This window comes from Corythoichthys intestinalis, chromosome 10 (assembly GCF_030265065.1).
Source record: "Corythoichthys intestinalis isolate RoL2023-P3 chromosome 10, ASM3026506v1, whole genome shotgun sequence".
In the NCBI taxonomy this organism is placed as follows: Eukaryota; Metazoa; Chordata; class Actinopteri; order Syngnathiformes; family Syngnathidae; genus Corythoichthys; species Corythoichthys intestinalis.
In genome coordinates, this window is record NC_080404.1 from 11,873,107 (window position 1) to 11,894,316 (window position 21,210).

General features: G+C 39.6%; 1 protein-coding gene across 1 annotated transcript in view; it reads left to right on the top strand.

The window, feature by feature from the left end:
• Positions 1-21,210, top strand: part of LOC130923322 (collagen alpha-1(XIX) chain-like) — a 343,167-nt gene that overhangs the window by 63,498 nt on the left and 258,459 nt on the right. Inside the window, exons 10-11 of the mRNA XM_057848955.1 lie at positions 2,069-2,113; positions 4,657-4,701. Coding sequence (XP_057704938.1) covers positions 2,069-2,113; positions 4,657-4,701 — 90 coding nt within the window. The remainder of the gene's footprint in view (positions 1-2,068; positions 2,114-4,656; positions 4,702-21,210) is intronic.

The following is a 21,210-nucleotide window of genomic DNA, read 5'->3' on the forward strand; positions in this document are numbered from 1 at the left end:
TGCCAAGATATCAATTTGCTGGGTGCCATTTGACACCTTGTAATCTTGAATTTCGTGCATTTGCCAGCATGTTTTCCTGCCGCCCTTGTTTTGAAATCCCATACGTTGTGCTGGTATTTGTTTTGTAGTGTTATCGGCTCTCTGCCTACCGCTTGGGTTAGTATTATTGATTCCCGTCGACCTCCTGTCACGGACTCATAAACCCTTGAACGCTTCCCTCAGTTGTTTTCTGCTTTGAAGTACAACCTTATTTCCGCAGTTGTGGACCCTAACATCCGCAACAAAATAAACTCACACATTTCCAAAGATGGACTATGGACTCTCTTCCTCGACTCCATGATCCAGCAACAATTTAATTTCGTTATGCTTTCAGTTTAATTTAGCTATTTCCAGCTTGCTATGTTGATGTCTTGCAATGTTTGTGTAACCCGTGAATTTAACGCCTGTTTTCACGCACACCGCTTTCCGGGAAAGTCCCAGACATGATACTAAGACGCGACTCGGTAAATGTCCGCCTCATCTCTGTGTCAGTCGACCTAGGAAATTGCTTTCACGTATAAGGGCTGCCTCTTTAAATCCCGCGATTTAATCGGTGTTCAGGTTTATGTAAAAGGGGCTTTAGTCTTTTGAGTGAAAATACTTATTAGTCTTAGTCATATTTTAGTCATTTCAAAATGTGTTCATCTAGTTTTAGATGAAAAAATCTCATGCAAATTTTGTCTAGTTTTACTTGAAAGTTACTCAAAATGTTTCATCTGGAAAATTCAAAAGTTTTAGTCCAATAATAAAGGTTTCCAACAATTTAGAACGAACATAGACAGACGAGCACATATTGTAGCATCTACAAGGAGAATGTCAACTTTGTGATGATAAAGTTGACTCAGCAGGAAATGCAGTACATTATTTTCAATTAAACCTACTCACCTAGAAAGATGACGTATTTGGAAACAACACAACATAACAACGAGTTCTATAATATGACACCATAATAATAATAATAATAATAATAATATGAGACAATAATCATAATAATAAATACTCTCATATGTTGTTTCCAAAATGTCCTCCTTCCAAGTCCATCTTCCTTTTCCTTTTTCCGAGTGAATGTATTAAATGATCTAATTGGAGGGCAAACAGCCAATCAGTGTACTTCCGGCAGCTCTGATTGGTTGGCTTTGTGGCACATTTCTAACCGTGTGCTAAACTGAGAGCGCAGAGAAAACAAATCAGCGAGCACAGGGGTCGAGAGATCGAACGAGTAAAACTAACATGGGAAACACAATGATGGAGCACAGAGTAGATTTTTTTTTTTTGCTCAATATTATTTTCTGAGCTCAAAATCTATCATTACTTGCACAGAATAGTAACACAAATATAACACCGTGATTCTGAAGCTACTGCTAACTTGATAGCGAATGCAACGCTAGTGCTAGGAGTTACATTTAGCGTCTGATGATCACTCAGCTGACGTACTCCATGCACAATATTAAAAATGCCACGGATTTTGACGTCTCGTCAGATGAAAACCAGCATTTGTCTCTTTATGTTCTAGTCTCCCATGTTTTTAGCTCATCATCGTCATGAAAAAAATTGTTCGTCAACATATATTTTCGTTATCGACTTTGTTGACAAAAACAACACTGACCACTGCTTTATATCTATGAAGTGATTAAGTCACTTCATGGATTTTATCATTAATATTGCACACTTAGTCATAGAAGGTAGAAGTGTTGACGAAGGTAGAAGTTCTATTTGATGTGATTTTTAGCCTCTTGCAGCAAGTCCTTCAAACTTTGTTTGCCAACTTTTTGTTGTAATATCTACCGCCGAGATCTATCCCCTCTCTAACACGTTTCCATTTCTTTACAATCAAGTCTTGTCACTCCTTACACAAAGATACGATAGATAAAACGAATGCATTTATCCCTGTTATCTGGTTGTAGGGAAGTAAGATCCAGACTGGCTGCTATTTAGCAACCGAGAAGTCACAGATGGTCAAACGTGCACTAAAAGAATTCCTTCAGAACTGCAAGCCATTCTTTAGCTTTTTTGTGTGTTTCTGTTTCAGGGAGAACCAGGTGAGGCCTGCAGTCAAGGGATCATGGGTCAGAAGGTAATAATATCAACTTTGCCCTTATACTTTGCCCATAGAATATACTGAATTTCTTGTCATTGTACGATATTTGACTTTTGAAGTTTCATTATTTTTCCATATAAAATGTCTTGTTTTGCACATTAACAGCCCTGTGACTGATTCAGGGTGTTAAAAAAGGTACAAATACGTAATTTTCATCAGGGAATAATGTGGAGGTGTGGATGTTTACATAAAAATTGGTGTGTGTGTGTGTACTGGATAACTGCTTGTGCAGCTACATAGTCTGTAAACAAATACGGTCTCTTCATTCTCATTGGTTATCAATAATTTGTAAACAGAAGACTTGAATTACAAACATAATTATTAGATAGAAGGGGTGTGATTGAACAAGTGTTGAACTTCTTCCCACTCCTTTTAGTACATGAAAGAAAACAAAAATACATTATGCATTAGTATTTTTTAGACTGAGGTACGCCATCAATGAACGAGTTAAATTCCATACTTGAGACAAACCAAGTTATTATGCGCATTAGTGCATCAATTTACTATTTAAGTGCTCCTTATAGTCCGAAAAATACGTATACAATGTAATATTCCATTAATATTTTATTAATCTAATTGTTTGGCGTGTTTGCTATGTTTTCATGTTTTCAGTTATCATAATCCAGTCAGTTTATACAGTGGATGCTATAGATGTTACATTGTATATGTTTGGTATTTAAAAAAAAAAAAAAAAAAAAAAAAAAAAAGCAATTTGTCCTATATATTGTGATGGTTTTGCAATTTGGCACAAGCTCTGAATGATGCCACATATTTTCAGGCTTCACTGATGACCACATTGTGAAAGTTTGCTGCAGCTACTTTTATCATAACAGTAAATGTGGTTTTGTCCTTGGATGCTACAGTCACACTTTTTATAAGCCGACCATTTGGCCGTGAGGTTATAAAATTCTACAGGTTACATTAATATCACTGCCAGGAGATTTCATGACATTTTGCCCACAGCTCAGGAATAAAAACTGAAGAGCATGAGAGAATATTTGCTCTCTTGATCTTAAAGTTATGTCACAAGATAGCTAGGGTGAAATCATGTTGCATGACACTCAATATGGAGTAATTTCTAGGTTGATATTTATTAGGGTGATATTGTTTTGTTTCATACCACTACAGAGAATTTATGTGGTTGGTACACACTTTCCTCTGATCTTTCAAATAATTCATGAAACATTAACTATTGACCTGAAAGCAGGCTGGTTTGACGCAACCTAGACGGCACACAGCTCTGGGTGGTGGCAGATTGTCCCCCCTCTCATCATCTCATGAGAAACTAACATGTGCTTGAAACTCACCTCTTTTGTGTTGTGGGCATTGTCGACAAAGATGTTTTTGTATATCCTGAATTGAGAAATACATTCTCACACCTAGGTGAAATAAACCCTATATAAAAGGGTCCTACAAAAAAGCCACGCCCTAAATCGTAACCAAAATGAATCTTCCAATTGGGCAAATTTAACCAACTGTGACAAATGAAGAAATTTGCTTCCTCTTAATGGTGAACAAAGGATCGTCATGGCAACAACCAGAGACATTTGAACATGGGCCTTAACATGTAGGTGTTGTAACTACACTGACCAACCTGAAAAGAACTGGACATGTACTGGAAATGTATTAGTTCAAATTGTCCATTTTCATTTGCCCGGAAAAAAATAAAAATAAAAATAATAATAAACATTTCCATTACAATAGGGCTCTCGCACCACTTGGTGCTTCGGCCCTAATAATAAATGCAAAACATTGCAATAAAATAATACAAACTGGTTAAACTAAAAAGAGTAGCTGAGATCTGTCATGACAGAACTTCGCTTCAGTGATATCTGGCGCCATCTAGCTTCGTGAATGGGGAGAGTAGCTGAGATTTGTCATGACAGAACATCCCTTCAATGATATCCTGCGCCATCTAGCGTCGTGAATGAGTATAATGTCTAGACCACGAATATAAGACGACCCCCTCATTTTTCAGTGTTATTTCAATGTATATTCGGCCCTCGCGCCATTGATGCTCGGGCACAACTAATACTCTACTACTACTACTACTACTACTACTACTACTACTAATAATAATAATAATAGTCCTTTGCATTGCAATATGGCTATTGTACCACTATGTGCTCGGGCCCTAACAATACTACTACTACTACTACTACTACTACGACTACTACTACTAACAAGAATAATATTAATAACCCTTTGCATTGCAATAGGGCTCTGGCACCACTGGGTGCTCGGGCCCTAAAAATAATGCCAGATTTTGGTGACCCTTGTTGGGATTTGTTTTTGATAGGTTTTATTTGCATCATGCTATTGTATATTAACGCTGTGTTGCAAGTGAACATCGTAAAGAATTTTATCATTTGGTTGGTTGACTGCTAGAAATAAAATAATAATTTTAAATAAAGCACATTTATGGAACAGCAAATGTCATAATTTTCCTAAATGGCAGAGCAAGGACTGAAATGCAAACTATTAAATGGCCTTATGACTTTCCACTTTTCTTACTATAGGGAGAAAATGGTTCTGAAGGACAGAAGGGCATCAATGGGGAGAAGGTAAGTGCCACTATCTCTAGCCGACATACTGTAGATTTTCCATGCATAGCATATCAGCCAGATTCAGTATCGTCAGAGAATCAATTCTTATAGGCTTTTCATTTTCTGTGGGGTGCCCGGGAGCATTGAGGAGCACAGCAAAATTTACTGTGTCTGTTTTTTTTTAGTGCGTGACATATTTGAAGTAGATCTGAATACGCTCTATCCCTCAGTGTCCTTCTGCAGTCAAACTAATTGATATGTGTGCTGCCATGGTCTTGGCATACTAATGGGCTAAACTAATTTCTCAAATTATTGTATGCCTCTTCTATGTCACTCGAGGTTAAATTTTATTGCATGCTCGCAAATTGAACTGCAGTGATTCGACTAATGTGTCTACTCTAAGCCATAAGTTTGCCACTGTATATTCAGCAGCAAATGCTTGTAAATAGGATTATTTAAGGTACATTTGAGTTTATGAATTAGGTGCTTTAGAATTTAACAGAAGTTGTTTAAGCAGAGATTAGGCGAGAGCAAGTTTAATTTTAGTACTCATTACCATGTTTAATGATAAACCGTTAGTTTGCCCACTGAGGTACGATATAGATGGAGGCTGTACAGATGGTCACTTTATTGTGTGTTGGCTGGCACACTCATAGTCAACAAAACATCTCCCTATTGAAAAGACAAACATTGGTCACAAAAGAAATTCTCTTCGGTGCATAATTGAAAATAAGGGTTTGGGAGAATATGGATTTTATAAAATGCATGCTATGGCAAGGTATGTACATTCACAGTGCGCCAACCGAACTTTCCGAGTAGCATCACGTGGACGAAAGGCGCACTCATTGATTGGACAAATATGAAGAGGAAATATGTGTGTGGTGCTGTGACGCTGCACGTAATGTAGCACAAATTAAGTCGCCGCTCGGCCAGCAGCGGGGTGGCTCCCTCCCGTCTCTTTGCCAAGCTAACTGGAGTACAGTGGTACCTCGACATACGATCGCTTCGACACACGATCTTTTTGACATCCGACGAAAAATTTGACTCGGCGTTTGTTTCTACATCCGACGACATGCTCGAAATACGACGACATGACAGCACCGCGGACGAACGCACGGCAAATTTTGTTGTGAGAGAAATCAACACAGGTTTCAAAAAGGTTTATACAGATGGTCAAACAAGGAAAAAGGTGACACTTACCATTGAAATGAAGATGCAAATTATAGAAAAATAAGAGCGTGGGGTACGCATCTGTGAACTGGCTCAACAATACATCTCCACGGTCCTCCTCCGACCACCGTTCGGCAGTCTTTATAAGTTAAGATGACAATTATTATCATGCTAACATCGCAAAAGAAATCGCCAGCTTCGTCAGGTTTTTATCATTTATTTCAGAACTTATCCAACACAAAACGCCTCCTGACTGCCAAAGGTGATGGTGTTCTCAAGAAAACATTGAAAGCAAAAGTAAACTCTCAGCCGCTCCGCTCCCTCTGTGTCACGTCAGCCACACGGTGCGTTCAGGTACAGAAAAAAAACGTCAGCCACATTAGAACCGATTTGTTACACTATTACAGGAATTATTATTATTATTATTATGATTATATTGTTATTCCGATTTTTATTTATAATTTATTTATTTTGCTATGTGTAATTGCCATTTGTAATAGTACCAGCAGTATTTATTAAGGATTTAGTGTAGGTTTTTGGGCTGTGGATTGAATTAATGGGATTATAATGCATTCTTATGGGAAAATCCTGCTCGACATACGACCAGTTCCCTTACAAACAAGGTCCTGGAACGAATTAACTTCGTATGTAGAGGTACCACTGTATATAGAAAAAATGCATAGGGGAAAATTAAACCACGAAAGGGAATCGTGTGGTACCCCAAGTCACACAGGTGTGAGCAATTACTCTTAACTTTCGTGACATTTTGGACTGTCAAATTGTCGCCACCACCAGGAGAGCAAGACTCACGAAAGGCTCCGGCTGTCTCGTCACTGTCATTCTCACACGGTCCGATCAGGAACAGCCTGCAAAACACAACAGCCACATTAGAACTCGATTCTGTGTATCAAATGCATCTACTTAGCCCAGCACAACAACATTTGGCCATGATTAATCATCCGTCATAGTTCCATTGTTGATTTTGAACAGCGTGCGTGCTGCACTTCAGCTTCCAAGGATGCCCTGCATATAGCTTCACAGGCTGGAGCATCATAAACGCACACTGCTTGGTCCGGTTGCATTCACAAGCGAAGCAGGGTGCGCTTAAAGCGGAATAAGACCAATGATTTTTTTGGCGGACCAGAGTTTGTTTGTTTGGTCCCAACTAAAGTTCAGATGTGCGTTCACATTTACAAAACGAAGTGGACTTTCTGATAAAAAGCCGTTTAAAACAGACTAAAAAGTGCTAGTGTGAGAGTGTCTTATTTTGAAAACCTGCCATGGAAACAAAAAATTGCCAATTGCTTAAGATTAATAGTAAACTTGGCTTTGAACTGTGTTAATGTTGGGTTACTGCTGATCAGCAAGCTTTGGTCAGACCAGAGACAAGTAGACAAATTATGGCTGTGCGGTAATGCATGTAAAATACAGGTTGAGGGACAAATGGCAAACAACAAAAGCTTAATTGGTAGGTTACAAGCATGAATTCAAACAGCAATACAGCCCCAGCGTGCCACCCTCCCCATGAACAGCCGCATTGCTCACTTTGTTTAAAGAGTCTGTAGCTACTGGCAACTCAAAATACATTTGCATATGAATGCCTTTATCAAGTTTACTGTGGAGACCACCTAACTGGATATAAACTCCATCCATTCCAAAAGCAGCACACTCAATTGCAGTCATTATCCGGCAAAATAAAATTGAAAGTGCGTGAGAACAGGTGACCTTTTTCAATCGGATAATGCGTCTTCGTTCCTTATATCTAGGAATTGTTAATTAGAAGAAAAAAGGGTATGCGGGTTTCTTCTTTAGGCTTCCAGTGTATTTTAGCTGACTGGATGTGAGTCGTACATGAAATGGAAGGCAGGAGACGACAAGTTGCAATTTGTCTTTTCAGTTTCAATGCTGAGGTTGAGAGGCAGTTTACACAACATATTTCTCAAAAGGAAACAAATTAAAAAATGTCACTGTTGATGTTTCATTTTAATGGCAACTTGGATTTAAAGGCTGATACAACAAACCTTTCAATATGTGTCTTATCCATGCATGTCCGTAAACATTTTTTGAAATGAGAAAGTATAAGTAACTATCGTATATTTGGTCGTGGTACTGTACAGTATACACTTTGTGGGAAAAGCACTTGGTCCTTAAAAAGAGAATGTTTTCTTTTGACTGTGTCATTGATATGACATGATGGAGTTTATTCTCAAACAAACACACAAATAAGGAATGTTTAATAGAGATGTGGATTTGATTAGATTGTGAAGGTTTCCACCAAGTGCATATTAATGTCACAAACCTTAATGGGACCAAATTGCTGGCCTTCTGTTTAGAGGACATATCCTCTTGTAATTCAGTAAATATCACTCTTAGCAGAAAATTGCACTTCTATGTTCACCATAGGGTGACCACTACCGTAATGTCAAAATGGAGGACATAATTAAAAAAGACTGGTGTAAAGGTGTATTTTCATCAAAAAAAAATTGTGGACTATTTATAGATCATATTTGTGTGGCTAAACCGTATAAAATACCAATTAAAGGTCACTTTTTTGGGTAATATATTTAGTTCACAGTATCGTGTTTTCAAATTCCAACGTGCCTAAGAATAAGTTAATATTTTGAAATGGTGTTTGACAAACTATCCTACACAGCGAAAAGTGTTACCAATGCCCAGTGCAAGCATGTTAAAAGCAGCGAGTACTTATTTTTTTCATTTTTTGTGAGTCTTTTTTTACCTTTCCATAGCCTCAAAATACTTTTGGCTTGTGTTTTCCTTTGATAGCTTTGAGTTTTCTTGTGGTGGCTTTAAAGCAGAGTGTTTTATCTTTTGACCACATTAATCACGTAGTCTGTTTAAACCACCCTTATTTGATATCATTACGTTTAGAGTGCCTGCGGAAGCATTAAAAAAAATCTTAAACAGCATTATTATGTGAATTAGAATCATATTTTGAGACGATTCGACAATAAACAACGATTTGGAAAAAGCGCAGATGATGAGAAATGAGTCTTTTATCCTGCCGTTTAGCCATGCCCGTCATTATAGCGTTCTAGCATCCCCAGCTGCAAGATGATGTCGGCAGGGTCACGATTTCAGCTGATTCTGAATTCAGCCCATTGAGAGGGAATATCACGACACAGGAAAATACGACACAGAGCAGCAAAATGTCATCATTGTTTCAACCTCTCTACTCCAATATTTTTACAGGATATTCTTTTTATCTAAGTATATTTTTTTTATAACAGTCTTGAGCAAAATGTCTTTATTCAGTACGAAAGGGCAAAATTACTGCATAATGGTCAAAACTGTTGACTTATTGCACGTCCCGAACAGCATTTTATATCACTTTTGACATTTCCCTGCCCCGGCTTCGGAGACGGAGGAAAGAGCGTAAACAAAGCAGGAGGCGCGACAGCTAGCCGACATGCTAACCCGAACCAAGCGGCGTTTCCAAGTCTTATTCACGCCTTTCGAAAACGAAAAAGCACACAAATCTACCCCGGATTATATCGCACAGCGGCGGGGTTGACTGTCTTCACTGACAACTTGCTGCGAGCAAGTTACAGCTCGTCGTTCCCCTGCTGCGCTATGGAGTGCTCGTTGAGGGGAAGCAGTTGGCGAATGACCTCCGAGCGGCTGTTCCAATCTTTTTCGGCTCTCGAAAATCGGGAAAAAAAAAATCACATAACCACACCAATTCATGTCACACATGGCGGCGAGGGTGACAACCTTCACCGATCTGGGGCAAGCAAGCTCATCCTTCCCCTGCTGCGGGCAGGAATGCTCATTGAGGAGGAAGCAGCTGGAGGATGACCGCTAAGGACAGTGGTCTATTGCCAGGCACACAAAGAGGACAGAAGGGGCTGGAAGTCTGGACGATATTGCGAACCGCAGAGGAAGGCGGGCAGCTTTATGAGCATAAGACGAGTATACTCAAAGAGTTCCGGGGGGGGCGAAAAGCCGTCACTCATCGGCCGAGTGGAATTCTCGGTGGACAAGAAGCATTGTCAGCCACAAAATGGAAGCCACCTCCCTATTAAAACGTGTGCCACGATCCCAGTATTTGACATAATATAAAACACGATGTTTACTCACTTCCTCGAAAGTCCAATGGTCCCACAGTTGTCGGACTTGTTTTGGCCAATCTCAGGGTGAACGGAAACTTTTTTAAACCCAAAAAGGCTCACACGCCTCTCCTTGGTGCAGCAATAAAACCCTACAGCACATTTGGCTGGCGTGATGCGAAAAATAAACTTTTCATTAATACGCAAAATTAGTCCATCAGCATGCTATCAAGCAATGCTGTATTGTGAGCTGCTGACCCGGGTGTAGTCACATTCACATTCGTCCTCAACCCGAGACTGGAGCTGGAAGTCACTCATCTTCATGGCGCGGGATTAAAAAAATTGAATAAAGAAAACGATCGCTTCCACATACATCCAAAAAGGTCCATTTCATTCAGGAGCATAAAATACCTTGTGAAATATAAATATACATTGTTTTTGCTGTCATAGGCACTTTAAATCAGTAATGTGAAGCAATTTCATAACATGCCAAATAGGGTCACAATTAAAGTAATTAAAGATTGTCCAACAAATAAAGCATGAAGAAAATAATGTATATGTTGTATATTTGACAAAATAATCGTGTTTCCGAAGTTCGAGCCTGAAAGGGGACGAACCCGGAAGTGGTACGTCACACCGGGAACAGCGATGGCAGCTCCATACATATGGCCGCCATACAAAGCCCTTCAAACAATGATTTAAACAGCGATATAAGCGATAGATCGAGCGCAAGGGAGGAGATCCAAGTTTTTGAAGAGTTAGAGGAAGAAGAGGAGGTTGGAATTTTATGTTGGACCTAACATGTATTAGCCAGACGGTAATCAGGATGCAAACAATGTGCCTAGACTACCTGACATGGAATGGATACAAGATCCATCGAGATTACAAGATTGGTAAGGTATAGGCTGTTATTATTTTCATGATTTGAAGATGCAGGCATTTGCACATAATTTTATGTTTTTGTCTATCTGATGACATTGTTTAAAAAAGATAATAATCAGATTTCATGTTCATTTTGGCAGCTCTGGTGCATATGAAATAATAATATAAAAACGTTGGGGGGAAAGAAGGAGATGAGTCGTTGATGGCTTTCTCCACTTTATTGTGGCAACAATAAGAAAAGAAAATAATAGCGGACTGCCGCCACATTCGACCGCGAAGTTTTGCTTCTCGCTGATCTCCTCCTCGCCTCCTACTACTCCAGCGTCTCTTAAACGAATCGTGCATAGTGTCTTGTTATGAGCTTTTTGTTTACAAATGTATCGAATACACGACGTGCTGACAACTTTGTTTCTTTATTAACACATGGAGCTAACAGTACAACACGGTTCGGGGCTCTTGGGAGGAAGTGGCGTCTAATGGCGTGAGGAAATGTAGTTTTTTCACACAAGCGAACAGATTACAAAGCACCACTTCAATGTTGTCCCGAGACTACATTTCCCATGATTCACTGCGTGACCTGCGCGCTCGCTGATTCGCTGCCAGACATTAAAAGCAACTTGTCACCTGTCAGCGGCTCTTGTACGTAAAACACAAACTAGAAGGCTATCAAGCGATCACTGTGAAAGAAACGCCGAACCGTACAAATGCAATGCAATGCTTGAAGCATGAAGGTGTAAATACATTATACAAATACAAATAAATGTGCACAAACTCACCGGCGGTGTGTGTCTCTTACTGCAACGTGACCGTGAATTACCGCGACACGGACCCGCATATGTGCACATCCACACCCCTTTCCCGATTGACAGTGGATTAACCCTTTCGGACAAGATCGTAGATGGCGTACAATTTAAACACGCTTAACCTAGCGAACGCAACAACAACTATGATCGGGGATTGCCACAAGTTAACTTTCGGCTAACGTCGCTAGCTTATACTGTTCATTCCACAACAGTTGGCAGCTCTGTTTTGACAAAGTCCTCAGTCATCTATCCAAAAATCACACTTACTTTTTAGCAAATCCTTGATCATAAGCAGACTGGTTAAGGAAGCAGGCATCTTCGAAGTGTTTGCAGCAGAGAACACTACTCGATGATGGCGTGAAATTCATTCGCTTCGTGCGAACAAAAGATGTCCATTTACGTGCCCTGCTATCCATTGGCCACTCCGACAACTTTTCGTTTGAGTGAGAACAAAACATTGCCACACACCGCCGTGGCATCTTACTGAGAAGCAATGCAACAAACAATACTGTTCTATGGCGGACTTCCCTCGCACTTCCCGGTGTGACGAAATTTCCGAAGATTTCCGAAGATTGGTGAAGAAAAGCATTTTAGTTGTCAAGGGCGTTGCTATGGGTGAAACAAAGAATCTGGAAGGGTTGCGTTAAAAAAAATAACGAAAATATGCTTATAACTGTTTAGCCATTGATATTATTCAAAAACATGGTTGGCCAACCTTACTTCACATTACTGCTTTAAGGCGTTGTTTAGTACGTTTTTCCTGTAAGCATCTAAGCAAAACAAGTTAGAAACGCAGGGTCGTACTTAGGGTGTTTCGCCAGTGTAGATATTTTGGCAGAACAACGGTATTAAAAAGGAACATTTGTAACAGACGAAATTCTTTAGAACGAGAATTTTTTGTGTAAAATCAATGTGAGCATTGAACTGCTCAAAAGAAGTGAACCCTTTAGAAGAGACACAACTTTCACAAAGACAAAGTTCAGCTGCAGTTATTTTTTATCCAGAGGCGATGAGGTTTTCGCGAAAAAACGTTTTTAATGTTGACGCACTTGCTGCTCCTCTCATTCTTTTATGTTTCACGCTCTCCATGTGACATCCTACAACTGCTTTGCCCCTGCGGCTCACTTCACACCGGCAAAGCATACAGAAATTGTAGAACGAGTCTCGACTGCTTTTGGCGAGAAAAACGTGCTTTTTCGTCCATTCAGTGTGAAAAGATGTCTGTCGTTTTGACATGTTTGCTAACAATGTTGTAAAATCTTAGCTAGGAAAAGCCGTCAGATTGAAGCGTTCTGTACATTTTATTGAACCAATGATATAGGACGTTTTTAACTGAAGCCACTCTTGACCAATCACAGGCCAGTTGTGACAACCGTGGGGCTGAGTTGTGTCAAGTAAACTAAACCATTGCCCAGGTAGTCTCTCTGGTTCACCAGCTAATAGTCAAGCTAAACAGTGCTGCTTGCCTATAGGAACATATTGCAAATGAGAATTTAACGATGGATGAGATCTATTTGACCTTACTGCTCATTTACTTGAATATGAAGACAGTCTGCAAGAGGAAAGGACATTGTTTAACCTCGCCTATTACCTCATCAGCAAGTATTAAAACCTATTTCCAGGGTTGCTCAATGAATCACAAGTTGTGTGTCATTAACAGCAATGAGGCTGCTGCCTTTTAATCAGTTATTTAACTACGCTCATTAGTTTGGAGAAACATATAGTAGATTCGGAAGGCACTTTACAGATTATTTTGAGGTGAACATATTATTTTAAATGGATTGTTTTTGACCAACCTACTTGATCCAAATACTGTAAAGCAGCGATCATCAACCACCGGTCCGGGGACCGTTACCAGTCCGTGTCACATTTGCCTAAAAATAATTTGTTAACGACTGCAATCTGGCCTATTGACTTATCTGAGTACAGATATGTGTACGTCGCCCTCTTTTGGTTGGCCGCCATTACTGGGTGTTACAGCGTCAGTCAATGCAAACTGTAACATTAGCTGCTGCTGGCTGTGTCCTGCGAGCGGCACACCTCAGCAATGGTGGACAGTGTACTTTCGGACATCAAGCATCTGTTTTTTATATCTACGTGTGCTTCTCCTTGATAATGACGTAGGGACATCAGATTTGTTCCTGTAAATAACAAGCACATAAGTTTGCGAAGATGACTGAAAAACAGACGTCTTTGAACACCCCTGCTGAGCCAGAAGAGGAGATTACATCCAAGTCCATTCTGCATAATATGTGGTTAACAGCTAGCATACGAGACAGCAAAAGTGAATGCACTGAAGGCTGATTTATGCTTCTGCAGCAGACCTATGCCGTCAAGGCAGACCCGATTTACGACCCTCCGGTGTAGCCTGACGTGCAGCTCCACAAAATTCCTACTACTCGTCACGTCAACGCATGGTGACGTGACGCAAATTGACTTTGATTGGTCCGCTCAAACTTTTGTTTGCGGTTCAGCGCGAAATCACTGCCATTTACAAACATTCTTGTGCTAACGAACACCTCCGCAACCGTCTTCTGCGTCGCCTGCGCCTCAATATTTGTCTGATCAACATTTATTGTTCAATGTTGATGAGCTGAAGATCCACATTCAAGCGTTCCATCACCGTTGGCATTGTTGTGTTACCTGAAGAAAGTTAGAGGAAGTTGAAAAGAGTCTCCCAAAACCGTACAAACACAACACCACACCCCTCTAGTGGCTTGGTGGTGAATTACAGAGCAACGTGTTCCCTTGCCACAGAACTATCGAATGCTCATTAACGCCGTAGTCGGTACACTGTCACCGCAACGCAGAAACATAACTCAGGTTTGAGAGCATCATACCTCTTGGCGAACCGTATTGTTAAAGCCAAGAAAGCGTTCACGTTTTAGGAGAGGTCGTTAAAAAAGGTTGATTCAGCATATGGTGAGTTACATTTTCCCTGCACTTAATGTTCATTTTTAGCCCCGTAATTTTATTTTATATTTACTGCAATTTTCTGCCCCACTTTGCCGGTCCGTGAAAAAAAGGTCCACATCACACCGGTCCGTGGTGCAAAAAAGGTTAGGGACCAATGCTGTATGGCATTATAAGTCAGTTGTTGGTGTGTAAGTTACATTGTGACCAACTTTTGCCACCTGTCATCATACTACATATCAGCACTCAATTTGTGTTGTAGTAATTTCAAAAAGTATGATGGTGCATTTCCATTTAATCACTAAATGATGACAGTAATGACAATAATAGACAAATATATTTCAAATGTATACAGTATACTATGTATTGCACAACTAAACATATGAGACTCACTTAAACTCAGTGATCTGTATTAACCTATTTAGCTTCATAACCATCTACTTGACCTGTACCTTTTACTGTGATGAACTCATATTTTATTTTTAGAGCCAAAGTGTTATTTAAGGCTCAACTGGACATCCGAGAACCCAGAATCCAATGTATGACCATGTGATCCAGGATCATTTTCACAGATACATATCCTATGGGAGAGAGAGAGAGGGGGGGGGGGGCGGGGGGATGAAGTGTGTGTAATCCTGCAACCACTTCCACTTGTGTATACATGATGTTGGACGGAAGCAGAAAGTGTCAACGCAATTGATTCTCTGACCGTGATATTCTTGCACAACACCCTTTTTGTGGTTAGATCCCTGTGGTAAACTATTGTCATTCATGTGGAGTAATAGGCATACTAATAAGAAATCGTCCCAAGCACTCAATGTGATTGGTTTCACAGCAGGAGTGTGTGTGTGATGGCGTATCGCTGAGCAAATGGAAAGTCACAAAAGGCATTTCCTGCAGCAACCTCTCTGGCATTTGTGTCTCGGCACTCAAGTTATCTGTGTGACTTGCTGAGATCCTGTTCCACACTGCTTCAAAGAGTATGCCCTTATGCAGGAACAATATTTCTCTACTGGAATGCTGGGAATACCTGAAACATCTCCCACTTTAATTTGGCCCTCTTCCCCACAGGTAAACCTTGTATTGTTGATGATTAAAATGTATACAGTTGGAGTGACTTGCAATTATTCCCCTGCTCACCAGACGGGGCACCGACCCCGAGCTAGTCCAGTTAGTAAAAGGTATGAGTAAACATAATTAGGCTGCATTTGTGCACCCCTGCTTGTGTGGCTTTAGTTGTTCCGGGCTGGGGAGTTGCCAGATTGCCTTGCAGCCCCACTGCTACAGGAGTAACGAGACACAGTGGTGTGTGTAATTAGCAGGCAAGTGTACACACAGCTCCCCATAGTGTTCTGACCTTGTGCTGCAGCACAGTCACACAGACAGCACCCCACACTACCTCTTCTTCGCCTTCATCCCACCATGTACAGACAGCAAAAGCCCACAGCTTGCAACAAAAGATAACAATGCAGCATACTCAGCCTCTCGTGCCACTGTGGACCTGAAATGCATCGGTGGCTTTATGATGAGGGGTGGCGGGTGATGTGAGCAAGGTTCTGCCCAGGATGGAAGGTGTAATGAAGAAAAAAGATATTTTTTCTCTTCAAGGTTTGCTTATTTACACATTCCATTATGTTGTGCGGTTGAGTGTGGAAAATGCTGCATGGATCAACTTTTTGTAAGAGTCCCTCCATTTGCCCAATTATTTTAAATGAGGCCTAAGACAAACTCCCGCTCGACAATCCAAACTGCGCTCAATCAAGTTTCACACCTATCCTTTGCATAGTAGTCTTCCCTGGCCTTAGCACAGTTGCAAAAAAAGTGCACTTGAAGACATATACAATCTCGAAAAGGAGAATGTGTAATATTACTAATAATATTGTACTTAAATACACTGAAGCATTTGTGGGTGTGGCTCAGCGCTCAGTGAGGATGGACATTCTACTGCGCTTTAGTAGGCAATCAATCAAAACTGATTTTTGCAATCAAATCCAGATATTTAAAAATTCCAGCATCTGCTACCATTTGCTAAAATGTTAGAAAAACAATTTTAAAAAACTATTTGTGCCACTGTGACTGTAGTATTTAAGTCAGGACAAGGCAAATTTATTTGTATTGCAAAATTCAACACAAGGCAATTGAAAGTGCTTTGCGTCACATGAAGATCTACAAGCAGAGATAAAATGATTCGTAAAAATCACATTAAATCAAAAAGTTAAAATTAAAGACAATTGAACCAGGAAATTAAATTATGCATAAAAATCACATTAAAACATCAAGAGAATTAAAAAAATAATTGGAAATAGAAATAAAACTCAAAAATGAATAAAAAGCATATAGCTTGAAATTTGAAATCTAGAGACAGTTATGAATATGCTGTGGTAAACAATAGCGTTTTTAGCTCAGTTTTTAAGAGCTTACAGTTTGAGCACACTTCAGACTAGGGTTGAACGATATTGGAAAAAACTACATTGCGACTTTTTGGGGGTTTGCGATATACAGTATATTGCAATATTATAACTAAAATAATTTTTACCAGATAACTTGAAAAGCTATGTTCTATGTTTTTCCTCATTATCTTTGTATTCTTAATTTTTGTCTTTATTTTGTACTTTCGAAACAATTTATCATGTTCTTCATTATAAAAATGTTATCTTAGGCTACGTTCATACTACAGGTCTTAATGCACGAATCCGATTTTTTCGTGTTTTTCCGACTCGAGTGGGGCATTAACTTGACGGTCTGAGTCACATAGAACTGGACCATTTCAAATCCGATCTGGGTCACTTTCGTATGTGGTTCAAATCCGATCTGGGCCACATTTCTCCAGACTGTCGCGGCGGTCTGTACTGTCCACTCTCCCAAATCGGATTTCATGCAGCAAATACGTCATCAAATAGCGAGAGAGACGCTACCTTAGCGGTGCAGCTGTGCGTTATTAGCGCCTAGCTTGCAGTGAACACGGCTTTTGGGGAAGGGCTTGACAACAGTCATAAAAAATAAAAATGGGTTGAGGATAAGCCTGAGAATGCTCAGTTTTCTCTCTGCTCCAAGTGAGCAATATTTCAACATTGCCTACACGGCCGAGAGTTGCGGCAAACTGCCCGTATGTGTGTGTGACATGCACGGACAGTGCATGCATGCTATCCATCCATATAAACTTTGAATATGAGCCTAAACAGCGATTATTTATGTCTGTTATTTGTGTCCTCCTTTTGAAAAGCAAAATATGATATCCCTGGAATGACGGATGACGCGTGTCATTTGTTTTGATGCTCCTGCGCATGCGGGTCTTCTTGCTCAGCACGTGTCGGACAGCGAATTAGTGCGCATGCGTAATACTTGAACGGTCTCAATGGACAAAGGCAGTGTGAACGGGCACGCCAAAAAAACGGATATGACAAAAAATCGGATTTGTGCATTAAGACCTATAGTATGAGCGTAGCCTTAGTTTCTGCATAGACTTCATAAACTATTGACATGACACGGGAAATGGGGCCGATTCGTAGGGAGCCTATTTTCAAAAACTTCAAATTCAAATATTTTCAAAATCAAAGCTGCTACTGACCTAAAACCAAAACAGGCACCTACCTTAGCCATATATGAGTCTCCATGAGCAGCGGCATCAAAAAATTCAAAGTTTTTTCCTAATAAAATCCCGATTAATTATTTTTTTATATTAGCATAACACAACTTAAAACGGCTATAAAAGTCTCAGATTTTACACTAAATGCACAAAAATAAACAAATGCAGAGATAATCACCTGTATTTTAGGATCAATAGCAATATTTAACATATCATATAAGTTCTTGTCCAAAATAGCAACTTTTTTGTTTTTATTGCGAGTTTTCAAGAGCTAATAAATCACTCAATTTAACATCAGAAACTTAATACTTGAGGAAAACATGCAGAATCAATTATAAATAATATGTAAATAGATTATTAATAAATTCTATATACAATCACAAGTTATTATAGAATAGAATAGCCCTTTATTATCATTATACACTATATACTGTTAGCGAATGAGGCTTGCGGCCGCCTGACATAAACAGAGCTTTTCTGGTGAAAATTCTTGTGACTAAATGCTTAAATCCCCGAATTCTTCATAGATATGGACGTAAAAAAGTTTTGATATTTGGGTAAAAGCAAAGAAACCGTGCAGTTATTGTTTATTTTACGTTTATATGCCGAAGTACAATGCTATTCTGTTAGCGAATGCGGCTAGCAGCCGCCTGACGTAAAAAGAGCTTTCTGGAGAAAATTCTTGTGAATAAATGCTTAAATCCCCGAATTTTTCATAGATATGGACGTAAAACAGTCTTGATTCTTGGTTAAAAGCAAACAAACTGTGCAGTTAGCATTTATCTTACGTATATATGTTGAAGTACAATGCTGCTCTGTTAGCGAATGAGGCTAGCGGCCGTCTGACGTAAAAAGAGCTTTCTGGCGAAAATTCTTGTGAATAAATGCTTAAATCCCTGAATTCTTTATAGATATGGACGTAGTCAGTCTCGATTCTAGGTTAATAGCAAATAAAACGTGTAGGTTGCATTTATTTCGCGTAAATATTGCCAACTATGAGGCTAGGCAGTTAGGAAAATTTGCCGCCTCCATGTGTAAGCAAAGAAGAAAATTCCTGCGAATAAAAGCTTCTATAATTGAATTTTTTGTAGATATGGACGTAAAACTGTCTCGATTCTTTGTTAAAAGAGCAAAAAATCGGGCAGTGACACATCTATTTCACGTATATATGTCGAAGAATGACACCAATGCCGTAGTGATTCCCATTCTCCCATTGATTTTTTTTCACAACATTTCAAAATGCATGCATGGTACAAAAAATATAATATTTACTATGAATCCTCGAACAAATCACTCCTGAGACAATCCTTACTGTTTGTATGCCGTACGGCTTTCGTAGTTCTTCAAAAATCCAAGCTTGAATCCAGCTTAGACATGAGCGTGTGCCGTCTTCGCCTGACTATACTCAATGAAGCTTGGCCCCCCTGTGAGTGTCACGTTAATAGGTAATGAAGTCTATGGTTTCTGTATATTTTTATTGTTGCATTATAAATTAAAGGTGCTTCAATTTACTTTAATTGTATTATTTTTTATTCATTCATTCATTTTCCATGCCGCTTTTTCCTCACGAGGGTCGCGGAGGTGCTGGAGCCTATCCCAGCTAACTACGGGCAGTAGGCAGGGTACACCCTGAACTGGTTGCCAACCAATCGCAGGGCACAAGGAGACATACAACCATTCACGCACACACTCATACCTCATACGACAAATTAGAGCGTCCAATCAGCCTACCATGCATGTTTTTGGGATGTGGGAGGAAACCGGAGTTCCCAGAGAAAACTCACGCAGGCATGGGGAGAACATGCAAACTCCACACAGGAAGGCGGAATGCTAAGCCACCGTGCTGCCCCAATTATTTTTTATTCATGTTTTTAAGAACTGAAAGTACAGAAAATTACAGAGCTGCAAAATGTTTGTATTTATATAATAAATACTGTTTAATCCAGGCTAAGGGGGTTTATCTGTTAATGATCAAGATTCATGTAAAGTATATACTGTAAAAGGGATACAGGAAGCCATGTCTCTGTACACTTGCTACTTTTATGAAGCAAACCAAAAGTTTATGTGTTAAAAAAAATAAATAAATAAAAGTCTCACATCCTGCGATAGGACTATTGCGCATGTGCACTTAACAGCCCTACTTCAGACCTTCAGGCATCTTGTTCCAGAGGTGAGGAGCATCGTAACTAAATGCTGCCACACCCTGTTTGTTTTTTATTCTTGGAACATACAGCAGACCGGTTACAGACGACCTTAGGGGTCTAGATGCTTCATAGAGGTCAAACAAATCAAGCAGTAAGTATTTTGTAGACAAGTGGTAGTATTTTATAGTCTATCCTTTGACTCACAGGAAGCCAGTATAACGATTTATTAACCGGTGTAATATGGTCCAGTTTCCTTGTATTTGTAAGGACTCTGCCAGCAGCTTCCTGATGGGTTTTATTATTTTTATTAAGACCTGCAAATATTTTGTTGCAATAGTCCAATCTACTGAAAATGAATACATGCATAATTTTTTCTATGTCTTACTTAGACAGAAGTCTCTTAACTCTGGCTATATTTTTTTAGTTGGTTGTCGGCAGGTTTAGTGACAAACTTTAAATGGCTGTCAAATTTTAGGAAGTCGATAATCAGGCCAAGATTTCTGACTTCATTTGTAGCTGTAAGTGAAATTGTGCGAAGGTGCGTGCTGATCTTTGATCTTTCCTTTTTTGGCCCAAAATTGATCACCTCCGTCTTCCCCACATTTTGCTGGATAAAATTCTGGCATATCCATTCATTGATTTGATGAATGCATTTACTCAGGGACACAGAAATGAAGAGTGCTGTGTCATCTGCATAGGTGTGATTGACGATGTCATCTGAGCTAGAGGAAGTATATGGTGGAAAACACTCAGGTGACCCCCAATTTAGCCAACTTTCAAAATTGTCTGATATGCATGTGTGTCATCATTGGAAAGCTTAAAATCTCAATTTTCTAGGGGAAGAAAAATTTTGAACAGGAGGGCATTTAAAAAAAAAATAATAATAATAACACCCTATCTGGAGGTGAGAGCACGTGTACGTGCTATCGTGTACTTACCTTGTTTCGATCAAAAACTCCATG